An 11,417-nucleotide genomic window follows, 5' to 3' on the forward strand; every position below is an offset into this window, starting at 1 on the left:
CCCCACTTCCTGGTGATGGGCATTCATCCTACACAACTTCTTTACAAAGAGGGAAGCAGGTTCATGCTCAGCACCACAGAAAGAGTTCTACAGACGTTTTGGAGAGTAGAGGAATAGCCGTCCACTTGGCTCACCTCAAAACCCAGACTGTCCTGTGCTAATGCTGAATGAAAAAAGGCTATTAGACTCTTGAGGGCAATATCTGCACCTCTTCATGAATGGATTAAAATTACTTCAGATGTAGAAGTAAATACTCATGATTCAGTTATAATTGAACAAAAAACTACAGGAGACATCAAAACACAAAACGCTCACTGCTGTGACTGTAAAAATTCAAGGCCTAATGAACAAACCATTCCTAAAGATAAATTATTCTACGATGGTAATAATTCATGGAAAAGATTTCCTGTAAAATGTAGAAGATGTGGAAGGAACGGTCATGTGGTTCATGAATGTAGGTCATCCACAGATATCCACAGATGCCCAGCTGACTAAGGGGCTATGCTCAAGGCCCAACAAAAAACAACATGAGCCATTCATTTCCTGTTCACCAAAAAGGGAATATTCTAAAAGACAACAAGAAAACTCAAGGTCTGATAAAACATATAGGGCTACTGAAGACTTAGGAAAGCCATTTAATAGAGATAATAATGCCCATAGAGATAAAATAAAAGGTACTGAAGATACTTTAAAAATATATATATATATTGGCAACATACAATTAATGATAAGAGACCAAAGTTAAAATTACAATTAAATGGCATTGAGATTGAGGGATTACTAGATATTGACGCAGGTGTCACTATAATTTCCCAAGATTCCTGGCATCCAATTTGGCCACTTCAAAAGGTATCTACATAGTTCCTAGGGATTGGAACATCATCTCAAACAAGACAAAGTGTCAGATGGCTTAAATGTCCAGGGTCAGAAGGTCAAAGAGGAAAATTAAGGCCATACGTGGCTGATATAGCCATAAACTTATGGGGAAGAGATCTGGTTAACATCCCTCCAGTTTCAGAAACAAGCCAGAAAAACAGGTGATACTCCCGATTAAAAAATAATAATAATAACAACACTATAAAAAGGGATTATCAAAGACAGTTACAGTCTGTCCAGGCTGTCCATAAACAAGATACGACAGGGGCCGACTCTTCTATGGGAAAACACTGCTGATAAAACACCTACAGCCTTGCCACCAAAATGGTTGACTGACCAACCTATTTGGACTGAACAATAGTATATGACTAAAGAAAATTTGCAGGCACTAGAAAAGCTAGTCCAAGAACAACTGGAGGCTCAACATATAGAAGAATCCAACAGCCCTTGGAGTTCTCCTGTATTTGTCATCAAAAAGAAATCTGGAAAATGGAGGATATTAACAGATCTCAGAGCAATTGATAAAATTATTAAGTCAATGGGAACTTTACAATCCGGAATCCCATTGCCTTCCTTGTTACCTAAGGAATGGCCTATTATAGTGATTGACCTAAAAGATTGCTTTTTCACAATTTCTTTACATAAACATGATAGAGATTTGCTTTCTTAATACCTACTTTTAATAGAAGCTACCCAACAAAGAGATATCACTGGAAAGTTTTACCATAAAGGAATGTTAAACAGTCCTGCCTTGTGTCAGTATTTTGTACAATAGCCATTGGAGATAATTCACAAGAAATGTCCTTAATCCATAATTTACCATTATATGGAGGATATCTTATTGGCTGATTCAGATGCAAGTATATTAGAACAGACTTTTAATTAAATAAATAAAGCCTTTCCTTGGGGAATTACAGATTGCCCCTGAAAAAATACAAAGAGGGGATTCTGTTGATAAGTTAGGACACAAAATAGGCCTACAGAAAATTAGAAAGTACAGAAAGTACAAATCAGGAAAGATCAATTGAAAACTCTTAATGATTTTCAAAAATTGCTGGGAGATATTAACTGGCTGTGGGCTACAATTGGTTTAACTACCCAAGAACTAAGTAATTTATTTCAAATCTTACAAGGTGATAAGGACTTAAATAGCTTAAGAAAGCTATCAGCTGGAGCTGAAAAGAAATTGGCTCTGGTAGAAAGGAAATTACAAGATTCATATATAGACCGCATAATCCAAAGAAGGCATGGATTTTCGTTACCTTGTTTTCTACTCATTCTCCCACAGGAATTCTTATGCAAAGGGAAGATTGTATCTTAGAATGGATATTTTTACCACACAAAGTAAAAAATTAAAAATCTACATAGAAAAAGTTTCTGAATTGACTGAAAAAGGAAAATTGGGACTTCACCAGTTAGCTAGAATAGATCCAGCTGAGATGGTGGTACCTTTTACTAATGCTGAGATTGACTCATTATGGGCTGACAATGAACACTGGCAGAGTGCTTGTGGAGATTTTTTGGGAGAAATTAACATCAGATACCTCAAAAGCAAGCGATTTTAATTCATAAAAAGAACTAATGGGATTCTTCCTCGTATAGTAAAGAGGATTCCAATTTCTGGTGCTCCTACATTTCACACTAATGCCAATGAGTCAAAAAGAGCAGGTTATAAATCAGAAAATATAAGTACGTTAGTTGAGAGTCGTTATGATTCCGTTCAAAAATCAGAATTATATGTAATTCTGCTGGTGTTATCAGAGTTTGAAGACTCTCTTGATATAGTTACTGACTCTCAGTATGCTGAAAAAGTTGTGCTGAATATAGAAACAGCTGACCTAATTCAGGATGATTCCGAATTAACTTCACTATTTATTCAATTACACAAGTGATCAGAAATAGAAACCATCCATTGTATATAACTCATATAAGATCTCACACGGGTCTACCAGGACCTCTAGCACAAGGTAATGATGAAATTGATCACCTATTGATAGGAAGTGTGTTAGAAGCTTCAGAGTTTCATACACCATGTTAACAGCAAAGGTTTAAAAAAGGAATTTTCTATCACTTGGCAGCAAGCCAAGGAAATTGTGACAAAATGTCCTACTTGTTCTGTATATAACCAAACTCCATTACCTGCGGGAAGTAACCCTAAGGGTAATCAAAGAAATGGAATTTGGCAAATGGATGTACTTCATTTTACAGAGCTTGGAGAACTGAAGTATGTGCACCATACTACAGACACATATTCAGGATTCCAGTGGGCAACAGCTTCAAGTTCTGAAAAGGCTGATTCTGTTATTATGCATTTATTAGAAGTCATGACAATTATGGGCACACCTAAACAAATTAAAACTGACAATGCTCCATCATATGTCTCTAAGAAAATGAAACATTTTTTAATATATTATAACATAAAACATGTTACAGGTATGCCACATAATCCTACAGGACAAGCAGTCATTGGAAGATCCAATCGTACTTTAAAAGAAATGCTCATCAAACAAAGAAGGATATCAAAGACCCCCAGAGACAGATTACATAATGCCTTATTGACTTTGAACTTCTTGAATACTAATGATCAAAAAACGACAGCTGCAGAGAGACATTAGATTTTAGAAAAATCTGCTGAGTTAGTCTGTATTTCAAGGACATCTTAACCTCAGAATGGAGAACAGGAAATGTGTTACAATGGAGTAAATGTATATGTATATGTATATGTTCATACAGGAAAGAAAAAATTGTGGGTTCCGTCAAAAACGATAAAAAAAATAGATATGACAGAGGAAGACCCCCTGAAAATCATACATACACTTTAATCCTAACACCATGGAAACAAAGACAGATGGATCTCTGAAAGATCTAGACCAGCCTGGTCTCCACAGTAAGTCAGGGGATGACCCCCTACTGATAAATTAAGTCATTGGCAGAGACAGCATAGGAATTAAACTGACAAATTTTTTCCTTAAATTTTCTAAGTATGTTCCTTTGTCTTAACAATAGATTATATGTCCTCACTAATCTAAAGGATGGATGGATATACATCAATCTTAGGTTTATGTAAGGAAAATGTCATTGCTCTAAAAAGGCCAGCCAATCTCCTTTAAAAATGGAGCTTCCATTGGAAGAACTGTTGCCAAAGGGTAATTGGCCTAGAAGATATATTCTGTTGGTCTATGTAAGGACCACGGTTGGGCGGGGAGACAAACATGCAAGCTGCATGCTTCCCACATTGAAAATCCTTTGTATGTTGAGTTGAGGTGTCACTGCTCTGGCAGTTGGCTTATCCCACTAAACTTGAGCTACTTTCACTGAGGACAGGTGGTGGTCACACCAGATGCAAAATTACAGGTGACAAAGAACACGTGAGTTTAGTTAGGTCCCAAAAACTCAAAGGCTAAAATTCATATACTTAAAAGGGTAACCTTAATGCCTTTCCTTTTGCTCAAGGCAACCGGCTTGTCTCTAAAACGGGATACATTTTCTCAGAAGACAGGTAGCAGCCTAGCCTGTACATTAGGCACCACAGAGCCTAGAGAAGGAAATTTAGTTTAAAAGGTGGAAGTGTCCACCCCCTATGGAGAGAAGAGGTGAGACAAAAACACCTGAAACAAATGTAAAAACCCAGGGACAAGATGCCTAGGGTATGGATAAACTCTAAAGTGGGAGCTTATATAAGTGAAAACCCAGGTACAAGATACCTAAGGTATGCATAAACTCTAAAATGGGAGTTTATGCAAGTGTGAAAACCCAGGTACAAGATGCCTAGGGTATGCATAAACTCTAAAATGAGAGTTTATATAAAGTTTAAAAGGTACAAGCATCCATCCCCAATGGAGAGAAGAGGTGAGACAAAAACACCTTCAATAGATGTAAAAACCCAGGTACAAGATGCCTAGGGTATTCATAAGTTTATTTAAGGCTTAATGCCTCTTCTTTTGCTCAGGGCAACCAGCTTGTCTCTAAAACAGGATACAGTTTCTCAGGAGACAGGTACAGCGGAGCCTATACATCAGGCACCAGAGAATCTAGAAAAGGACATTTAGAACTATACAATCTTGTTTTGATTTCAATTAAAAAATGATTGTATGTTCTTTGGTAATGGTAATATTATACTTCCTCTTTGAAAGAGGTCAAAATAAAACAGACCTGGATGAAAAGGAGACCACCAATTTAAGTCAGTCTATACGTACATGAATTCAAACTACAAAACGAGCCTTGATTGTTCTGTGCATCCTGCACACCTCATGCATTTATAGCTTTAGAATTGTATAATGCTTGTGAGAAATTATATATTTTCAGAACAAAAGTACCAGACACTGATGCTGGATCAGACCTGACAGGATTCATCCTCCAGTATGCTGATATGCTGACATCCTGCATTCCTCATGTTCCATCCACAAGTGCTTTGGTTGCTGTTTGTCATCAGAACAGAACATCTCCCAGGACAGCTTTGGAGAAAGCTCCTGACTCCAATTGGTCCAGCACTTCAGACTGTCCCACACAGGACTGTTACTAAGCCTGAATTTCTCAACATTTTGAGACTGGACCACAAATCCTATCTCCAGCTTATTTAACCATTTTCCCAGTTTTATTTGGGCTCCTGCATAGGTATTATTCATTCCAAATCAGCCTGAAGAAGCCTTAAAAAGAGAACACCATCCCATTTCCCTTAAAGGGGAGTTGGGTAAGGTTTTGGGCTATGAATATTTATTTTCATTGGGAATTGATTATGTTGTTATTGGTTTTATTCAGAGAGAGAACGAGGTTGGAATCAGGGATTTTTCTCTGAGAATATAGAAATATATAGGAATGATGGGACAAAAGGTAAATTATTGAATCTACTCAACTTAAGGCCTTGTTACTCACAAGGCTATTTTTAATTCATTGTTATAGAATATTATATATTGATGTAAAAAAAGTTTAATTTTAATTCATTGTACTATTCAATTTTATCACAAGAATATACACCGTATGTTCAACAGATAAAGTAAAATATTTAGATAAAGTCTTCAAAAACCTCAGAGACCTACAGAATATGGCATTTAAAAAAATTTATTGTTTTGAGGATTCTTTGAAAATGAGACAGGTTTACTCCTGGCAACACTCGGCCTGCCTCAAAGAAGGTAATGAGCATGAAGGAACCTCCTTATGGAGATGGCTTCAGATGTAGCAAACCAGCCACTGGGCAAAAATGTTGTTTTCTGCCACAGACAAAATTCTGCCTGAAATGGGCAAGCTTGGATGCAGGTGGAGTTGATGGCCAAACTCTGCCAAGATAGGGTAAGCAAGTCCTCAATAGTCCCTGCTTCACAAACATGTATGTCAGATATATTGGGCCAAAAGGCTGAAGATGATGCTCCAATGTGTTAAAGAGTTTTGAGTGACTGTTCAGGCAGCAAAGTGTCTCTGTCATTTTTTTCATTTTGGAAGCTGCTAACCTGTACTTCCTAGTTACTCAGCTAATTAATTTTATTCCTTCTCTTAAGTCTCTGATGGAGTTGAAGACAGCAAAACATTATGAGTATAAAAATGAATATAATGATTGTTTTGTGTTTCTTGTGTGTGTGTATTGTATATTGGTGTAATATTATAAATGTATACGTAAAAGGTTTGCTTTTTTTTTTAAGACTAAAAAGGGGAATTGTGGAGTAATGTCTTGAGTGGAGTAACAACTGTCAATAAAGCGCTGTTTAGCCAATCAGCTGGGCAGAGATAGGAAGTAGAAGGTGGGACTTCCTGGGGAGGGGGCGGGGCCAAGATTGACAGTTGAGAGGGAAGACAGCTGACAGCTGAAGAAGAATGGGGAGAGAATCTGATAGGCACGTGCTTGGACTGTATCTATGTTATGAGGTTTGGAGTAGTTTGTTTTACTTTACTAGTAGAGTAGAATGTTTAGATTCTGCCTGGCCCGTAGTGCTTGCAGCTTTAAAGGACGTTTCAGTGTCTCTGTGTCAGTTATCAGCTTCCTAGGCCAACCTGATACAATTTATTGTAACAGTCCTGAGCTGTATCTGGCACATAGAAAATACTTGACAGCTGTTTTCTCAGTAAATACATATATGCAATACCACGATCATAACATATAGAAGAAATTCATATATATACATATGTATGTATGTATGTATGTATGTGTGTGTGTATATATATATATATATATATATATATATATATATATATTAGTCTCGCTTTTGTTATTTAAAAATAAGCTAAAAGTGTTTGCTAATGAGTATGGACTACAAGCCAGGCATTGTGCCATCCACCTGAGCTCCAACAGTGGCAGCAGACAGACCTGGGGCTCTAGTGTGAGATACTCACTCATCCATCGGATGCATTAGGCATTACTGTGCCAATAACTGTGCAAACTCATCACAGTGCTTCTTTTATGAGGAATTAGTGGGAAGAGGTCAAGAAATCTTTTTTAATTTTTTTTTCATTCATTTTTATGTGCATGGGCACTTCACTTACATGTCTGTGTACCACATGAATGCCAACTGCTCAAGAAGGCATCAGCTCCGCTGTCCCTGGAGTTGCAGGTGGTTGTGAGCCACCACCTAAGTGCTTGGGAATTGAAGCCAGGTGCTCTGGAAGAACAGCAAGTACTCCTAAATGCTGATTCATCTCTGCAGCCCCTAGATTTATATCATCATCATCATCATCATCATCATCATCATCATCATCATTTCTGTGTATATCTCTGTGTGAATAGGTGCGAATGGGCATAGGTGTTCCAAGAAGCCAGAGGCATCAGATACTCGGGGACTAGAATTACAGATGTGAATGCTGGGAAGCAAACTGTGGTCCTGTGCAAGAGCAGTGTGCGCTCTTTGTATCCTGTTTTAATTTGTATTCGTTTACTTTTTATGCTTATTTACATACTTTGGAGGGGGTTCCTTCTCTCTGGTGCTGTTGGGTGTCTCCTTCTCAGGCTTCTTTGCTTTACCCTCTTTTGTGGGTTGGAAAAATGACCTGGAGGACGACAAAGGGGTGAGTCATTAATAGCACCGACGCTCTGCTCATCTGGGCCACGCCTGCAGCTCCAGACACCATGCCCAACCGTTCAGATGGCTCTACTTTTATATAATCCTCAGACAGAGGAGGGACACAACAGCTCAGTGGGAGAGGGCTTCCCTAGCGTGGGCAAAGACCCCGGGTTTTACTCTATTCTGGGCACTGAAAAAAATAATAGTAAAGGACAAGAAAAGAAAATAAGAGAACAGAAAGCATATGAACAAAGAGCTGTTATCCCAGGACAGCCAACACCCAGGCTTCCCATCACCTGAATAACTGGAGATTTGTGCCTCCCAAGCTTCCAAGGAGGATATCCAGGTCTGAGTCTGCTAGTACCCATTCCCTCCTTTCTCTGATATACCCCTCTTTCTCTTAGTACATGGTATGAGTGGCCTACACTTACAGCTATGATACATGGGCACATGACCTAGGCCTGGAAAGCTAGTGCAGTGCAGTGCACACCTGAGCCATGATTGTCCCAAGCCAAAAAAAATTTGACTATAGATATTGCTGGGTCAGAAAGGAGAGAGGTGGATGGCAAGGAACCAGAGGCTACAGCCCCAGACACCCAGTATAGAACCAAATACAACTGGCAAAAAAAAAAAAAAAAAAAAGGCTATAAAATGATTCATGATGATATTCTGCTATGCTCACACTCATAGACTGGTCCCTAGCCCTATCATCATCAGTAAAGCTTCACCTAGCAACTGATGGAGGAAGATGTAGAGACCCACAGGCAAACACTAGGTGGAGCCAGGGGAAACCCACAAAAGAAGGGGAAGGAGGATTATTGGAACTAGAAGGGTGGAAGACACAGGAGAACACAACCCCCAGAAATCAACCAAACAGGGCTCCTAGGGATTCACAGAGCCTGAAGTGGTAATCACGGAGCCTGTACGGTCTGAGCTGGGTCCTCTACACGTGTTACAGTTGTATAGCTTGGCATTCCTGTGGGACTCCTAACGTGAGGGCTATCTCTGACTCTTCTGCCTGTTTTTGAGACCCTTTTCCTCCCACTGGGTTGCCTCATCCAACTTTGATATAAGGATTTGTGTCTAGACTTGTAATATGCTACACCATTTTCTGTTAGTTTCCCTGGGAGGCCTGCTCTTACTTTGAAGAGAAACGGAAGAATGGATCTGAGGGAGAGGGAAAGTACGAAGTACATAGGCTAGGAGGAAGGGAGGCAGGGAAACTGTGGTCGGGATGCAATGGCTGAGAGAAAGATTAAAAATAAATTTAAAAAATATATAAGTAAAGAAGAGAGGTGCTCTCTTCCCTGGGGCTGCTAATCTTGGGAGAGCCAGCCTGAGAGTAACGGTGTTAAAGAGCTCACCACGGGGAGACAGGCCGTGACAGTGTTTCAACAGATGGATCGAACCAAGCCTGTCACTATGGAAACCAAGTGTCTTCCTCTCTGATGTTCCAAAAGCCACCTTGCATTAGTGCAGGGTTTCTCAAGCAGCACTGAGGCTGTCCTGTGCACCAAGGGAGAGTCAGTGCATGCCTAACTTTTGTCCACTAGATATCAAAAGCAGATCACAGCCAGCTCCCACCCACCCCCAACCCATCAGAACCAAAAATGTCTCCAGAAATCGCCACATGCTCCCAGAGAGCAAAACTGAAGATTGAGAACCCCTGCGTTAGGGATCAATACCCTGCAACGAAAATTAACAAATTGACTAAATCATCACTTTCTTTCCATGGGCCACTTCCCATGTTCCAGACTGCTCAATTCTAGGAACCTTCGGCCTGAAGTCTCAGTCAAGGTCTTGTCCCAAAAGGTAGATTTGAACCAAAAGCCCAGGGCTTGGAGAGTGTATTATATAGACACTATTCCCTCTGGCAGGGAGGAGGGAACTCAAGAATCAGGAAGCCAAAGACACTGAGGAGGTTCAGATTACAAGACTCACAAGAGCCTTCCCAAGGTGTTTACACAAGCAGTCAGCAATTGCTAGGGGTCAGAGGACTCTTCAGCGGAGCTGTCTGCGGTTTTGAGTGGGGAGCTGTAGGGATGCAACCTTGAAGACGAGTCATCACCCATGCTGGAGTGCGCTTTGGAGTGACGTGGCTGCCTCTGAGGCACCAACTTTCCTTTAAGTGATAGCAATAAACTCACTGGTTCACTAAGCTAAACTTGGATGGAATCACTTCTTTAGCTTGTCATCGGTGCCCTATCTGGGATGAGTGTTAGTTCTCATTTTCCCAGGAAAACGTCACAACACAAAGTGCCTGGAGCATGGCAGGGGCCTTACCTAATGCTTCTCTGCATGGTGGCGGCAGGATTCTCCTTTTCTCTCTTGTTCTTTCTTTCTCATCAGTTGTACCTGAAAAAGAAATCCAAAACCTGCTAAAGATACTGACTAGGCAGAAACTAAGACTTGGGGATAGAGGACAGGACCCTTCCTAAGGCAATAAAAGAACAAAGGCAATCAGACTGCAGAGAACTCAGGCGGTAAGAACACTTCCTATAAAAGCAAGAGAACATGAGTTTGAATCCCTAGCACCCATGTTAAAAATAAATAAATGTCAGGTATGGCTATACATGCCTGTAAGCCCAGCAGTGTGGGGTGGAGACAAATGGAAAGGCAGATCCCAGAAGCTCACTGGTTGGCCAGCCAGATTAGCCAGAAGAGTGGCTGGGCTTCAGGGTCAATGAGAGACCCTATTTGAAGACAATAAAGTAGAGAGTGGTATCTGTACACATGGTCCTAGATTCCCATACACATTACACACACACACACACACACACACAACACCTAGTGTACATACATACATACATACACACACACACACACACACACACACACGCATGCACACACGAAACATGAATTTCCTCTTCGGGAAAAACACCCAATTTTAAAAACCAATATGGAACTTTACGACTTACTATTAAGGCATAAAACTTCCAAATCAGAAAAGGGACACCATATCAATGGTGTCTGTTTTCCATCTAATATGAAAAATTTGCTGAGGACATGCAGATTCTTCTTTCATGTTTTCATTCTTTCTTTGAGAGTTAAGTTTCTTTAGTCTCCACTCCCACTCTGCGACTAGCACTGGTGCTGCTAGGCACGCGCTCTATCACTAAGATACATCCCAAGCCCGCCTTGGTTGCCAAATGCCAGTTTCCCTTTCCAAATGTCCCTCTCGCCTTGACAACGTCCTTCTGCTCTCCCTGCCCAAGTTTCTCTGCCTCCTCAACTCCACACAAGCTAAGTAACAAGACCTCATCCTCCCCCCTAAGTGTTTACAGGCCTCTCACCTCCAGACCTCCAGTCTTGTCCCACCCGTGCCCAGGCCAGGACCCCCGTGTTCCCCGTGTCCCTTTTTGGGAGCCAAGCTCACCTCTTTCCTATCTCTTGACACTCATCACGCCCGCCAAGTCTCTCTCGTCTTCAAGAGAGACCTCAAGCTGACCAGTGACGTCACCCTGTTCTCTCTATAAGCGTCCCATTACATCTAGCATCCTACGTTGACTGACAGCTGGCTCTGGCGTTGTGTTATACACTCCACACACGGAAACC

The 11,417-nt window shown here is 40.6% G+C and overlaps 2 protein-coding genes across 2 annotated transcripts in view; one reads left to right on the forward strand and one right to left on the reverse strand.

Moving 5' to 3' along the window:
• Lig1 (DNA ligase 1) overlaps nt 1–10,177 on the reverse strand; it is a 36,212-nt gene extending 26,035 nt beyond the window's left edge. Inside the window, exons 1-2 of the mRNA XM_051162431.1 lie at nt 10,146–10,177; nt 7,759–7,848 (exon numbers count right to left, since the gene is read on the reverse strand). Of these exons, the coding sequence (XP_051018388.1) occupies nt 7,759–7,848; nt 10,146–10,162 (107 nt within the window). The 5' untranslated portion in view covers nt 10,163–10,177. The remainder of the gene's footprint in view (nt 1–7,758; nt 7,849–10,145) is intronic.
• Nucleotides 1–11,417, forward strand: part of LOC127203582 (40S ribosomal protein S19-like) — a 223,000-nt gene that overhangs the window by 192,856 nt on the left and 18,727 nt on the right. The gene's annotated exons all lie outside the window — the stretch shown is intronic.

Source organism: Acomys russatus, chromosome 19 (genome assembly GCF_903995435.1).
Source record: "Acomys russatus chromosome 19, mAcoRus1.1, whole genome shotgun sequence".
Lineage (NCBI taxonomy): Eukaryota > Metazoa > Chordata > Mammalia > Rodentia > Muridae > Acomys > Acomys russatus.